This window comes from Nycticebus coucang, chromosome 18, assembly GCF_027406575.1.
Source record: "Nycticebus coucang isolate mNycCou1 chromosome 18, mNycCou1.pri, whole genome shotgun sequence".
In the NCBI taxonomy this organism is placed as follows: Eukaryota; Metazoa; Chordata; class Mammalia; order Primates; family Lorisidae; genus Nycticebus; species Nycticebus coucang.
The window spans coordinates 32476938-32492203 of record NC_069797.1 but is presented as its reverse complement, the minus strand read 5'-3'; the positions used below and the strand labels follow the sequence as shown (position 1 = coordinate 32492203).

Genomic DNA, 15266 nt, shown 5'->3' with positions numbered 1-15266 from the left:
TTAGCTTATAAATTAAGGAGAAAACACAAGATTTTATTCAATGAACACAAACTTTTTTGTATTTATGGTTTGTTGTGGCCAGATAAGGGTGGGAATAGCTGGGACAGTGGAAAAGGAGTGTGGGGGTGTGAAGAGTTGAAGAAGGGGGAGAGAGATTTGGTTGTTTTGAGATGATGTTAATTGAGAGAAAGTTCTATTCACTTGGACTTTGGACTTCACTATTGACCTCTTCCTCTCCAGAAGTTATCAACTCAGTCTTTGGAGGATCTTTTCCACGGGCACATAGCTCCTCATTCAGTAATGGAAATCAGTGGGGAAATAGGCTTCAAGTTCTAAAACTTCATTTTCCACTCAGCTTTGCTGTAACACTCCACGAATAACATAGGTCCATGTGAGTGCACGGGCAAGACCAGCCTGGGAAGGCTTTATGGGGGAAAATAGCTGTCAGCAAATTCTCAAAGGTCTTTTTCCCCTTTCTTATTTTATGTTACTATGAGATCCATATAATTTCATTATATAAAATTCAACATATAGAAATATTATACAGAAAGTGGAAGTCCCCCATAATCCCACCCCCCAGAGATAACAACCATAACAATTTATGTATACTACAGTTTTTCTAAATTTTATTTTTGCTATGCATTTACTAACTACCCATTTACTACAAAAATGGGATCATATGGTTCATAGTGTTTTGGAGTGCATTTTTCACGTATCGATTTTTCGTGGCCATCTTTCCATGTCAGCACACATAGACCTACCTCATTCTTGTAAATGGCTGTATAGTATTCCATTGTATGGAGGTGCCCTAATTTATTTAACCAATTCCCCATTGGTGGACATTTGGGTTGTTACTAGAAGCTTCTTGTTCTATATCCTGCTCCATTTATGCCTTTCCTCCAGCACTGACTCATACATTGAAGTCCTTGATGGTTCCCGAGTTCACCCTGAGACCTATGAGTGGGCCAGAAAGATGGCAGTGGATGCCCTAGAATATGATGAGTCAGCTGAGGATGCCAATCCTGCAGGAGCCCTTGAAGAGATCTTGGAAAATCCAGAGAGACTCAAGGACCTGGACCTTGATGCCTTTGCAGAAGAACTAGAGAGACAGGTGGGTGACACTGTGGATGGTCTGACAGGAAAACCCATCCCAAGTGGCCTAGTTGGAAGGAGACTTGGGCAACAAGTATCCACAGAAACCTCTATACCAGCGGTTCTCAACCTGTGAGTCGCAACCCCTTTGTGTGGCATTAGGAAGGTTGAGAACCACTGCTCTATACTGTTAATGTGGCATACTTAATCCTCTTCTCCATGTCCCTGCTGGACTGGGTTCCTTAAGGAAGTTTGTTGTTTTTTTTTTGTTTTAGCCGCTTGTTTTTGTGTGTGTGTGTTTTGGACAGGAGAAGGGGAGGAGCAAGGCAGGGAAGGAAAGAAGGGGGTCCTCCTTAAGTAAGTTTTCGCTCGGCTTGTTAAGGAAAAGAAGTCTCAGAGATAGTGACTGTAATTGCAAGAGACAGGAGTTGGAAGGACGCCAGGACTAGAGTTCCATTCTAGGCCCTCTGTTGTCCTTGCTTGCTTTTTTTTTTTTTTAGAGACAGTTTTACTTTATCGCCCTCGGTAGAGTGCTGTGGCATCACAGCTCACAGCAACCTCCCAACTCCTGGGCTTAAGTGATTCTCTTGCCTCAGCCTCCCAAGTAGCTGGGACTAAGGCACCCGTCACAATACCTGGCTATTGTTCTTTTTTTTTTTGTAGAGACAGAGTCTCACTTTATGGCCCTCGGTAGAGTGCCGTGGCCTCACACAGCTCACAGCAACCTCCAATTCCTGGGCTTAAGCGATTCTCTTGCCTCAGCCTCCCGAGTAGCTGGGACTACAGGCGCCCGCCACAATGCCCGTCTAGTTTTTGGTTGCAGTTTGGCCGGGGCCGGGTTTGAACCCGCCACCCTCGGTATATGGGGCCGGCGCCTTACCGACTGAGCCATAGGCACCGCCCACATGGCTATTTTTCTGTTGTTGCAGTTTGGCCAGGGCTGGGTTCGAACCCACCACCCTCCGTATATGGAGCTGGCGCCCTACCCACGGAGCCACAGGTGCTGCCCTCTCTTTCCTCCTCTCTAACAGTATAGCTTTGTACTTATCTGTTTGGCACATTGGAGTTCCTTGAAGCATTTTCATTACAGGACAGTATTCCATGACTAAGTTTGAAAACCTCCTTCAGTAAATGTTGAAGGGAAAGGAGAAGAAGAGAAGCTCTAACAGGAGCCAGCTGGCCTACTCTTTTACATAGAAATTCCCAGTGACTCAGGTTAGGGAGCCGTTACAAGGCTTTTGATGGGCTTCTTCCCCAGGGCTATGGTGACAAACATATCACCCTGTATGACATCCGTGCAGAGCTGAGCTGTCGGTATAAGGACCTCCGGACAGCCTACCGCTCTCCCAACACAGAGGAGATCTTCAATATGTTAACCAAAGAAACACCAGAGACCTTCTACATTGGTAAATTCTAGGGCTATATTTTAGTTGGAGGATGGTGTTCTGGGGGCAGGGGATACATTTACTATATACATTCAAACCAAGCAGTGATTCCAACAGAAGGAGGCATATTCCTATCATAGATGTGGAACACCCGGGGACCAGTACTTTAAAAAGATTATAGAGCTCTGGACTAGAAGCCAACACTCAGTTTAAGGTCAAATATGCTCCCAAACTGCTGTGGGATCTTGTTGGAATCACTCTTCTAGGCCTCATTTTCCCCTGTCATCCAATACAGGATGATCTCCCTTCTCAAGGGTGGGGAGGAAATCAGGTGTTCTGTCACTAAAAAGTTGGGTGGGAAGGAGTCATTTTTCCAGTTTTCTCAGCCTGCTGCCTGTCCTCCTTTCTTCTTCCTCCAGGAAAGCTCATTATCTGCAATGTCACTGGCATCGCCCACAGGCGTCCACAGGGTGAAAGCTATGACCAGGCAATCCGCAACGATGAGACAGGGCTGTGGCAGTGCCCATTCTGTCAACAGGACAATTTTCCTGAACTAAGTGAGGTGTGTGCCTCAGTGTTAATTGTGGTCAGTGGATTTCCTTGGTTGAATGGTCTAAGTGCCCTGGGAAGGAATGAGAAATGAGATATTTGAGGTCATACTCTCATCAAACAAGAATAAGAAGGGAATAGAACACATACAGGTTTAATGTGAAGTCCCTCCATGTGCTACTCAGAAGTTAACTATGTGCTTTCTTTTTTTTTTTTTTGAGACAGTCTCATTTTGTCGCCCTTTGTAGAGTGCTGTGGTGTCACAACTCATAGCAACCTCCAACTCTTGGGCTTAAGCTATTTTTTTGCCTCAGCCTCCCAAGTAGCTGAGCAACAGGCACGGAGCCAACTGCTTTCTTTTATTCTGGCTCAGTTACTTATTCCTTAACACTTGCATGCCATTCTCTGGATATTGGGCTCCACCAGATTAGAGAAATGAGGACATCCATTTCTTTCTTTTTCTTTTTATTTATTTATTTTTGAGGCAGAGCTTCAAGCTGTCCCCTGGGTAGAGTGCCATGCCATCATAGCTCACAGCAACCTCAAACTTGTATTGGATTTAAGCAATTCTCTTGCCTCAGCCTCCCAAGTAGCTGGGACCACAGGCACCCGCCACAATGCCTGGCTATTTTTTGGTTGCAGTTGCCATTATTGTTTGGCAGGCCCAAGCTGGATTCAAACCTGCCAGCTCTGATGTATGTGGCTGGCGCCTTAGCCACTTGAGCCACAGGCGTCAAGCTGGGACATCCATCCATTTCTTCCCTGCAGAGTAGACACAGTGTCATCTACACATGCTTATTGGAAGGTATCAATAGGCTCCCTTCAATTTTTACATTCTCCACACACTTTAAATTTCACCGTTTTTGTCTAGAATTATCTGGCAGAAGTCATTAAAGCCACCCTAAAAATTTATTGTGCATTATTTTATGTGTAATTAGACAGTTTCTCAATTTTACCCAATAAAAGAAGCTTGTGTGATTCGTCCAGTACACAAGAAAGCCAAGGAGTGCCTGTTTCACTGTAATTAGGTGTTCTGAGAAGACTGACATAGGTACTGCTTGTGCTCAGTGGGTCTAAACAAAACAGATCCTTCAGTTGTAGCTAGAGGGTTCTAGGTTAGGTAAACATAAGATTCACTTGATGGCCTGTGATGCCAAACATCAGTTATGAGTCAAATTGTGAATGTTCAAATTCTGTCCTTGGCTGTCATTTTCTTTTCAGACTATGGTATCAGGTATCAATGGTAAAATACATTACAACACTCTGGGCAGGTCTTCTCTGAATGTAGGATCTCTGGACTCTTAATGATCAAGGTTCTTTCCTTGTGCCCTCTTTAGGTTTGGAACCACTTTGACAGTGGTTCGTGCCCAGGCCAAGCCATCGGTGTCAAAACACGGCTAGACAATGGTGTCACCGGTTTCATTCCCACCAAATTCCTCAGTGACAAAGTGGTAAAGCGGCCAGAGGAACGAGTGAAGGTAGAGGAATGACTGTCCTAAGGTTGTACCCTTTTCAGTGGCCCAGATTGGGCTTTTTTTAACTTGGAATTATCCCCACCAGAAGTTAGGCTCTGGGCCTATTGGCTGCTGGTGGGAAGAGTTTCAGAGATTTATAACTAGCTGAAAGAACCTAGGGTGAGAAGCATCTGAATGAGTAGCAGCTTTGTTCACTGCCTTTGTGAAGTTTCAGCAAGTTGTGAGTCCTTTGAAAAAGGGCTCTCTCTGCCTCTGTGGGAAGCTGCAGTGAAGTCCTGAGGGCAGGAAGCAGGGCATTACTTGCTGCCAAACAGAAAGGCTTTTCATGTTTTCCTAAGACCAGGTGGTGCTGCTTAGGAGAAGAAAAAGAATGGCACATACAGGTGATGTGGTGGCTTGTGCCTGTAATCCCAGCTACTTGGGAGGCTGAGATGGGAGTATTGCTTTAGGCCAAGAGTTTGAGACAAGCCTGGACAACATAGTGAGACCCTGTCTCTTTTTTTTTTTTTTTTTTTTTTTGGGAAACAGACTCACTTGGTCACCCTTGGTAGAGTGCCATGGCGTCTTAGCTCACAGAAACCTCAAACTCTAGCCGGGCGTTGTGGCGGGTGCCTGTAGTCCCAGCTACTCGGGAGGCTGAGGCAAGAGAATCGCTTAAGCCCAGGAGTTGGAGGTTGCTGTGAGCTGTGTGAGGCCACGGCACTCTACCAAGGGCCATAAAGTGAGACTCTGTCTCTACAAAAAAAAAAGAAACCTCAAACTCTTGGGTTCAAATGATCCTCTTGCCTCAACCTCCCCAAGTAGCCAGGACTACAGGCACCTACCACGATGCCCAGCTATGAGCTCAGGCACTGCACCTGCTTCAGCCTCCTAAGAGCTGGGATTACAGGTCTGAGCTACCAGTACAGCAGACCCTGTCTCTTAAAAAAAAATAAATAAGAGGCTCGGCACTTGTAGCTCAGCAGCTAGGGCATCAGCCACATACACTGGAGCTGGCGGGTTCAAACCCATCCTGGGCCTACCAAACAACAGTGACAGCTGTAACCAAAAAAATAGCTGGGCGTTGTGGCAGGCACCTGTAGTCCCAGCTACTTGGGAGAATCACTTAAGCCCAAGTGTTTTAGGTTGCTGTGAGCTGTTACACCACAGCACTCTACAAAGGGCGACATAGTGACACTCTGTCTCAAAAACAAAAAAATAGAAAAAGCAAGGCAAGTGGATTGCCTGAACTCACAGATTCGAGACCAGCCTGAGCCAAAGCAAAACCTTGTCTCTAAAAATAGCCGGGCATTATGGCAAGCGCTTGTAGTCTCAGCTACTTTGGAGGCTGAGGCAAGATAATTGCTTAAGCCCAAGAGTTTTAGGTGGCTGTGAGCTATCATGCCACAACACTCTCAAGGGTGACGAAGTAAGACTCTTGTCTCAAAAAAAAAAAAAAAAAATAGAATGGCTGGTCATAATGACTCATGCCTGTAATCCTAGCACTCTGGGAGGCCAAGGCAGAAGAATCTCTTGAGATCAGGAATTTGAAACTAGTCTGCGCAAGAGCAAGACTCATCTCTACTAAAAACAGAAAAATTAGGCCAGTTGCAGTGGTTTACGCCTGTAATCCCAATACTTAGGGAGATCGAGGTAGGCAGATTGCCTGAGCTTACTAGTCCTAGACCAACCTGAGCTAGAGCAAGAGCCCCATCTCTGAAAAAAGCCTAGTGTTGTGGTAGGCGCCTGTAGTCCCAGCTACTCGGGAGGCTGAGGCAAGAGAATCACTTGAGCCCAAGAGTTTGAGGTTGCTATTAGCTCACTGCACTCTACCAGGAGCAACAAAGTGAGACTCTATCTCAAAAAAATAACAAATAAATAAAAATAGGCTAGGCGCCCATAACACAGTGGTTACGGCACCAGCCACATACACCGAGGCTGGCGGGTTTGAACCTGGCCCAGGCCAGCTAAATAAAGACAACTCTAACAAAAAATAGCCTAGGCATTGTGGTGGGCGCCTGTAGTTCCAACTACTTGGGAGGCTGAGGCAAGAGAATTGCTTAAGCTCAGGAGTTTGAGGTTGCTGTGAGCTATGACTTTACAGCACTCTACAGAGGGCAACATAGTGAGACTCTGTCTCCAAAATAAGTAAGAAAGTAAAAAATAAAAATAGAAGAATTAGTTGGACATTGTGGTAGGCACCTATAGTCCCAGCTCCTCGGGAGGCTGAGGCAAGGGAATTGCTTGAGTCCAGGAGTTTGAGGTTGCTGTGAGCTATGACACCAGAGCACTCTACTGAGATCAACAAAATAAGACTCTCTTTCTCTGAAAAGAAAAAAAAAAAAAAGAAAGATAGCAGCACTTGACCCTGACATATGCTTTGTCTAATTTCACTACCTTATAAAGAAAGAAATGTTTTTTGTTTTTTCAGAGAAATTCAAATCTCTTTTCCAGAATTACCCAATTAGTGATGTGGCTATCACCAGATCTGCCAAATTCTCTTGTTCTGAATGTTGTGAATCCCTGAGAGCTATGACTTAGGTGGGCTGGGTTCATATATTAGAAAGACATTCCTAATATATGAACCTGGGGAGATTTTTATTTTTGCTTTCAGTTTTTGGCTGGGGCCAGGCTTGAACCTGCCATTCCCGGTATATGGGGCCAGCACCCTACTCCTTGAGCCACAGGCGCCGCCCATTATTTTTTTTTTTTTTTTTAGAGACAGTCTTACTTTGTCGCCTGTGGTAGAGTGCCGTGGCATCACAGCTCCTCACAGTAACCTCCAGCTCTTGGGCTTAGGTGATTCTCTTGCCTCAGCCTCCTGAATAGCTGGGGCTACAGGCACCCGCCACAACGCCCGGCTATTTTTTTGTTGCAGTTTGGCCGGGGCTGGGTTTGAACCCACCACCCTTGGTTTATGGGGCTGGTGCCCTACTCACTGAACCACAGGCACTGCCCTAACCTGGGGAGATTTTCAAAATAAGGAGAGCCTTGGGCGGCGCCTGTGGCTCAGTGAGTAGGGCGCCGGCCCCATATGCCGAGGGTGGCGAGTTCAAACCCAGCCCCAGCCAAACTGCAACAAAAAATAGCCGGGCGTTGTGGCGGGCGCCTGTAGTCCCAGCTGCTTGGGAGGCTGAGGCAAGAGAATCGCGTAAGCCCAAGAGTTAGAGGTTGCTGTGAGCCGTGTGACGCCACGGCACTCTACCCGAGGGCAGTATAGTGAGACTCTGTCTCTACAAAAAAAATAAAATAAAAATAAGGAGAGCCGTGCAGACTGACTAGCTGTTGCCACTGTGTAGGGCAAAGTAACAGGGTAGATCCCAGCAGGCTCTACTTGGTTTTCCTGCAGAGAAGGAGCCAGTGGTGCATGGCATAGCCCCTAGTCTGCAGCTCATAATCAGCCTTGAACTCCTAGTCAACCACTCAGTAGCTGGCTGGCAGTGGGCAAGTCAGTCCACAGCTTTCTGCCTGGACTTTGGTTTTCTCATTTGTGAATTAGGGCAACGGGCTAGATCATCTTTGTCCCTTCCAGCTCAAATGTTCTGTGGATCTAGGTGGGAATGACTGTCCACTGCCGCATCATGAAGATTGACATTGAGAAGTTCAGTGCAGACCTGACCTGTCGCACCTCAGACCTCATGGACAGGAACAATGAATGGAAGCTGCCCAAGGACACGTACTATGACTTTGATGCTGAAGCAGCAGACCACAAGCAGGAGGAGGACATGAAGCGGAAGCAGCAGCGGACCAGTGAGTCTGCCCACCCCCATCTCTGTGTGCCCTGAGTCTTGGTGGCTCTGCCAGTGCATGATCGGACCACAGGATGCACGTGCATCAGTCTCTTGATAAGCGGACTCAGCTCTGAGGTGCTGAGGCCTGCAGATGCCATAAACCAGAGTTATGGGTAGGGCTGGAACCCAGGGTCTCTTGGGATCACATTTTCTTTGCTAATGTGTTGTGATTTTTTTTTTTGACAAAGTCTTCGCTCATTCACCCTGGGTAGAGTGCTGTGGGGTCATCATAGCTCACAGCAACCTCAAACTCTTGGGCTTAAAAAATTCTCTTGCGGGCGGCGCCTATGGCTCAGTGAGTAGGGTGCCGGCCCCATACGCTAAGGGTGGCAGGTTCAAACTTGGCCCCAGCCAAACTGCAAACAAAAAAATAGCTGGGTGTTGTGGCGGGCGCCTATAGTCTCAGCTATTCAGGAGGCTAAGGCAAGAGAATCTTTTTATTTTTGTAGAGACAGAGTCTCACTTTATGGCCCTCGGTAGAGTGCCGTGGCCTCACACAGCTCACAGCAACCTCCAACTCCTGGGCTTAAGCGATTCTCTTGCCTCAGCCTCCCGAGTAGCTGGGACTACAGGCGCCCACCACAACGCCCGGCTATTTTTTTTTTGGTTGCAGTTCGGCCTGGGCCGGGTTTGAACCCGCCACCCTCGGTATATGGGGCTGGCACCCTACTCACTGAGCCAGAGGCACCGCCCTGCGTTGTGATTCTTAAAACATTTTCTCAGCATTCTAGGCACCAACATGCCCTTCACATCAGCAAATCCAGGTGTAGAGAGGGTGAAATTGTCTTGAGAATCCCATAGGGGGTCACAAATTAAGTCCTGATTAATCCCATTGCTGCAGCTGCTAGCCCCATCACCTGCTGTGGACTTTTTTTTTGCCCTCTTCAGCATACATCAAGCGAGTGATTGCACACCCATCCTTCCATAATATCAATTTCAAGCAAGCAGAAAAGATGATGGAGACGATGGACCAGGGTGATGTGATCATCCGACCAAGCAGCAAGGGCGAGAACCACCTGACGGTGACCTGGAAAGTCAGCGATGGCATCTACCAGCATGTGGATGTGCGGGAAGAGGGCAAGGAAAATGCCTTTAGCCTGGGAGCCACTCTGTGGATCAATAGTGAGGTGAGAGCCAGCGTCTGCCCACCTCCTGTCCCCACTCCTGCTTCAAGGAACAGGCCTTTGCTAGCTGCTTTTACCTGACATTAGTAACTCGTACATGTCATATGTGTTTTACCTGTCCAGAGGAACAAAATAGATCGTTTGTGGAATGAGCCTTTTGATACCAATTTTGTGTGTTTTATCCCCTCCTTCCCTTTCCTCCAAATTTTAAAAGACTACCTAGAGGGTGGCGCCTGTGGCTCAAGGAATAGGGCGCCAGTCCCACATGCCGGAGGTGGCGGGTTCAAACCCAGCCCCTGCCAAAAAAAAAAAAAAAAAAAAGACTACCTAGAGAGCACCAGTGGTAGGAGAGGAGAGAGTTCACATTTGTTCACGCACATCAAGTTTCTCCTCCCTGTTTTTTGGTAGAAGAGGTCTAGTGACCTTCTGTATTGTTGCTGTGTCAACGGTGGGGTTTAAAGGACTTTGTACCCTGTAAGCTAATGTGTCTGGGCATGACTCAGACAGATGGGTAAATTGAAGGGCCTCTGCAGTAGAATGGGGCTTCAGCAGGAATGGGAAGCCTGCCTTCTCCCATGGCTTCTCTTCAGGTTAGATGTGATGAAGAGCCAGGAGCCTTAGCTCTGGACAGGCCTTTACTTTATTCTTCTAGGAATTTGAAGACTTGGATGAGATTGTTGCACGCTATGTCCAGCCCATGGCATCCTTTGCCCGGGACCTTCTGAACCACAAGTACTATCAGGATTGCAGTGGTGGAGACCGCAAGGTGAGCCCAGGGCCCTCCAAGGGATGACACCTTCCAGTCACTTAAGGATGTTTCCCTTCAGTGTAGAGGATGCTCAGGCGGTGAAGGAAGTATACATGATGTGTGTGCCAGACCTTATGTACCAAGCATGCTCCTATCCCAACCTCTCCCCCTTATTCTACCCCCAGAAATTAGAGGAGCTGCTCATCAAAACTAAGAAGGAGAAGCCCACCTTCATCCCTTATTTCATCTGTGCCTGCAAGGAACTCCCCGGCAAGTTCCTCCTGGGATACCAGCCCCGGGGTAAACCCAGGTGAGCACTGATGCTGAGAAGGTGCTGCCGCTGGGGTCTGTAGACAGGCTAGAAGGGAAGTAGAGGCCCCAGAGCAGTACTCTCTGGTTTTCTTTGACTGCCTTTCTCCTGTTACCTGTTTAGAACAGAGGTGGAAGTTGGAGGTGGGAAGAGGGTAATAATGAGAGGCAAAAGATAAAGATTCAAATAAGGGCGTTTTCATCAACATTGTAAAAAAGGAGTTCCTTTCACCTCACTCCCCTCCCATGGAGTGACGGAAATCACCAGACACTCCTCCCACCCAGTTAGCAAAGATCGGGGACCTACACACTGCTCTCCCCTTTCACTCTCGGCTTCCCCTTCACCAGGACTTTTGGCACATGGTGGCTCAGTGTTGTCATATCATGCTGTTTCTTCTGCCCATGCTGAAGTGGCGGTCAGGAAAGCATCTTCTCTGTTCTAAGTCCTGTGTGTGACTGACAGGCTGGCCTTCTGAAGTAGTCTTGTGAGTCTCACCAGTGGTCACCCTGAACTTAGAAGACAAATTCTCCTCAGATCTACTTTCTTTGTGTCTGTTACACAGACTGGTGATCACACCAGCCTGCTCTGCCTAAGCCCTGTCCCTGTGCTATCGTTGACCCTTGGCATTTCTGCTTTTATCCCTGTTTTGACTATGTGATTCACAGGTTAGACTACCAGTGGGGCTCAGTGGCCAGATGACTTTGGTCTCTGTACTGTCTTGGGCACATCTAGAATATCATGTTCTTTTCTGAGAAGCCTTTTCTGACTTACCAACTTGACTTCCAGATGATGGTAGCTAGGATACTATCTCTGATATGGCTGGAAACTGCCCCATGCGCCTTTAACTGAGACCACATTCAACATGATAGCTTCTTGTGGAAAGGAGCACAGAATCCCCTGCGTGGCAGAATTAACACCCTTAGGATATCTAGGAAGCAGGTTTCAGTTTAATACAGTGGTTCTCAACCTTCCTAATGCTGCGAGGTATTTTCATTGTTACAAAGGGGTCGTGACCCACAGATTGAGAACTGCCAGTTTAATAGAAATGAAAACTCTGTGGTACTCAACAGTGTATGTTGGCTATTGATAGCCATCCTTTTTTTTTTTTTTTTTTTTTTTTTTTTTGAGATAGAGCCTCAAGCTGTCACCCTGGGTAGACTGCCGTGGCATCACAGCTCACAGCAACCTCAAACTCTTGGGCTTGGACTACGGGTGCCCACCACAACACCCAGCTTTTTTTTTTTTTTTTTTTTTTGGTTATAGTTGTCATTGTTTGGCAGGCCTGGGCTGGATTCAAACCCACCTGCTCTGGTAGATGTGGCTGGTGCCTTTAGCCACTTGAGCTACAAGCACCGAACCTGATAGCCATCCTTTATTGAGCACAACACCTTGTTTTAGGTGTTATAAATGCTATGTGTATACTGACTCATTTTATCCTCACTTTCACCCTATGGATTTAAGTGCTTTTACCTTTATTTTACAAGTGAATTAGATTCGGGTTTAGTAACTTTGTGCAAAAGTCTCATACATCGGTGGTGAATGGTAAGCTAAAACTAGAACTAGAACCAGAACACCTCAGAGCCCATCCTCTTAACCACTTTTCTGCTCTCAGAAGTGTTGAATAAAGGCAGTTTAACCATCTTCCAGCGCTGCTGCACAAAGTCTCCTGCTTATGTACTTTGCTGTCCTGGGCGGCCCCTCCCAACCCTGACATCCTGGGACCTCAATCTCACCTTCACCTGTGGTATGCCACCTTCATACTGCACCCCAGTATGCTGGCTCAGCCTCCAGCAAACCTTCCTCTGTCAGCCTGTATCCAGCACACAGGGGGCCACCGAGCCCTTGGCCTTGACTATACTCTGAGTACAGCCTCCCTTCACAAGGCCAGGGACTGGCTCTGTCATCTTTCCTTTCCCCTGGTACCCAGAATGGCTACTTCACGTGGTGGACATCTATTCTGGTCACTTCCTCACAGCCAGTTCCAAGTGGTGCCTGACACACGTTTCATTCTAAAATCCCAGGATAGAATACGTAACAGTGACTCCAGAAGGATTCCGGTACCGGGGCCAAATCTTCCCTACTGTGAATGGACTCTTCAGATGGTTTAAAGATCATTACCAGGATCCTGTACCCGGTGAGTTCTACTCTGTCATGACTTCAGGGGTGTGGGAGGAGGGACACCTTGGGCCTGACTCAAAGTACTAACTGGCCTATGGGGAGAGTGAGGCACAGGCTATCATTGCAGCTATCCTATTCCTACCCAGCCTCCCAGCCTCTGGAGGTTCTCCATCCACTGTGCCCATGCAGTTGCCCATCCTCCCACCATCTATCTCAGTGCTTCTTCCAGACCCCTGAAATGTAGCTGTTTCCTATAGGCATCACTCCCAGTAGCAGCAGCAGGACCCGGACACCTGCCTCTATCAATGCCACTCCAGCCAACATCAACCTTGCAGGTGAGGAGCTTGGGCCTGGGACTGGGGATGGGAGGGATAGAGCTAGAAGGACTTTTTTACCTCTAACATTTCCATCCCTGCCTCTGTGTTTTTATAGATCTGACACGGGCTGTAAACGCCCTGCCTCAAAACATGACCTCGCAGATGTTCAGTGCCATTGCTGCCGTGACAGGCCAAGGACAGAACCCTAATGCCACCCCAGCCCAGTGGGCCTCCAGCCAGTATGGCTATGGTGGCAGTGGAGGGGGCAGCAGCGCTTACCACGTATGTGGCTTAGGGAAGAGACTCCTAGGCCGGGTGGGGTGGGATGAAAGGGAACACTCATCTTTTGTCAAGCCATAGACTGGCTTCTGGCAGTGTCTACCATGAAGAGCTTCATATGCACAGATGGGGTTGCCATGGCCTTAAGACCTTTTTCCAATAGATGTGCCTTTTCCTCGGGCCCATTTGAGTGAGGAGAGAATATGAGAGAGGCTGACCTCTCCAGAGTCCTTTGGGATCTTTCGAACTTTTCAAGCCACTAGAAACCAGAGGCGGTCAGGACTAGTGGGCCCCCTTGTGTGTCATTGGCTTTCCTCTGCTGCTCAGACCCACACACTGCTCAGGGGAGGGTCAGCTGGAAAGCTCTATGCTGAGCCCACCCTTGCAGCTTGCCAAAAACTCACAGTAAGACCCAATAAGCCCAAAGCTCATCCCGACTTAACTGTTCGTGCCTCTCTAGGTATTCCCAACACCAGCCCAGCAGCCAGTGGCCACACCACTAATGACCCCCAGCTACTCCTACACAACCCCAAGCCAGCCCATCACTACACCACAGTACCACCAGCTACAGGCCAGCACCACCCCACAGTCTGCCCAGGCTCAGCCCCAGCCCTCCTCCAGCTCCCGACAACGGCAGCAGCAGCCAAAGTAAGTATCTGGATGGTGTCTCGGGTTAGTTATTAGTATCAGCAAGCTAAAAACTTAGCAAAGGCAGGTGCTTTGGATCCTCTCAGGGCCATGGCTGGGACCTCTGGGTCCCAGGGACCCCTGGGTTCTAGGGAAACACAAAGAGGGCGGTAGCCAGCCATTGCTACCTCTGCCTTACCATAGCAGAGGGGCTGCTGCCCATAGGTGTGAGGTCCCTTTCTGCAAGGGTGGGTGCTCACCAGTGATTGATGGGAAGACTTCTTTCCAGCAAGCCCCTAGAGAATCCCACTTTTCAAAGACCCTTTCTTCCCCTTCCCAGGTCCAACAGCCATGCAGCCATCGACTGGGGCAAGATGGCAGAACAGTGGCTGCAGGAGAAAGAGGCAGAAAGGCGGAAACAGAAGCAGCGGCTGACACCTCGGCCTTCTCCCAGCCCCATGATCGAAAGCACCCCCATGTCGATTGCTGGCGATGCCACCCCACTCCTGGACGAGATGGATCGATAGGGGGCCTACTCCTCGGACTCTGGTTACCTCTGAGGCTGTGAATGGCCTGGCCGCCCACAGCTTCCCTCCCTGCCCCTCCTTTTCTGTCCATAAAAGTGGCGTGAAGTGACGTTCTCTTTGGTGGTCAGCCTGGATGGGTGACAGGCTGGATGATGGCCTTGCGAACTTGAGCTCAGTGTACGCTAGGCAACAATTCTCCCACTCCAGATCCTCACTGACCACCTGTCCTGGGACCAAGCTGGGAAGGGAATGTGGCAGGGAGGAGGAAGAGGAAGGTGAGAATGAGAGTGGAAGTTTTGTATTCTACTCCCTACAAGCCATTTGGAGCTGCTGCCCTCACCTGACTTGGCTGTGACCAGGGCACCAAGCTCAGCACATGAATCTCCCCTATCTCTTATGGGAAGAGGGATGCTATTTATTCAGTTTGGGGCAGGAGGGAGAAAATGGAAAGTATTCCTGATGCCAGCAGCCTGGGTGGCTGTCAAAGCAGGATTGCAGGGACACAGGGGAGCAGTGCTAACCTGCCCAGCCCTGCCTAGCTGCCCTCCCCACCTGCCAGCGCCACTGCTTCCTGCCTGTCATTTGAATAAACAGTGTTTCTACAGAGCTCTTGCCAAATCCTCTCTCTCCCAAGCTCTTTGAGGGATGACTTTTTTTTTTTCGGAGACAATTTCACTTTGTCACCCTGGGTAGAGTGCCGTGGCATCACAGCTCATAGCAACCTCAAACTCTTTGCTTAAGCGATTCTCTTGCCTCAGCCTCCCTAGTAGCTGGGACTATAGGCCCACCACAACACCTGGCTATTTTTAGAGTCAAGGTCTCCCTCTGGCTCAGGCTGGTCTTGAACTCCTGAGTTCAGGCAATCCACCAGCCTCGGCCTCCCAGAATGCTAGGATTAAACCCCTGAGGGATGACTTTCAAAGCAGTGGTTAGAGTTCTGAGGGC

The 15266-nt window shown here is 48.5% G+C and overlaps 1 protein-coding gene across 3 annotated transcripts in view; it reads left to right on the top strand.

Moving 5' to 3' along the window:
* SUPT6H (SPT6 homolog, histone chaperone and transcription elongation factor) overlaps positions 1-14923 on the top strand; it is a 45418-nt gene extending 30495 nt beyond the window's left edge. For all 3 annotated transcript variants that reach the window (XM_053570444.1, XM_053570442.1, XM_053570443.1), the window contains exons 25-37: positions 904-1111; positions 2351-2498; positions 2897-3039; positions 4364-4504; positions 8035-8230; positions 9160-9398; positions 10048-10161; positions 10329-10453; positions 12475-12587; positions 12829-12906; positions 13004-13170; positions 13628-13815; positions 14135-14923. In XM_053570444.1, the coding sequence (XP_053426419.1) occupies positions 904-1111; positions 2351-2498; positions 2897-3039; positions 4364-4504; positions 8035-8230; positions 9160-9398; positions 10048-10161; positions 10329-10453; positions 12475-12587; positions 12829-12906; positions 13004-13170; positions 13628-13815; positions 14135-14321 (2047 nt within the window). In that variant the 3' untranslated portion in view covers positions 14322-14923. The remainder of the gene's footprint in view (positions 1-903; positions 1112-2350; positions 2499-2896; positions 3040-4363; positions 4505-8034; positions 8231-9159; positions 9399-10047; positions 10162-10328; positions 10454-12474; positions 12588-12828; positions 12907-13003; positions 13171-13627; positions 13816-14134) is intronic.
* Positions 14924-15266: the final 343 nt, after the last annotated feature.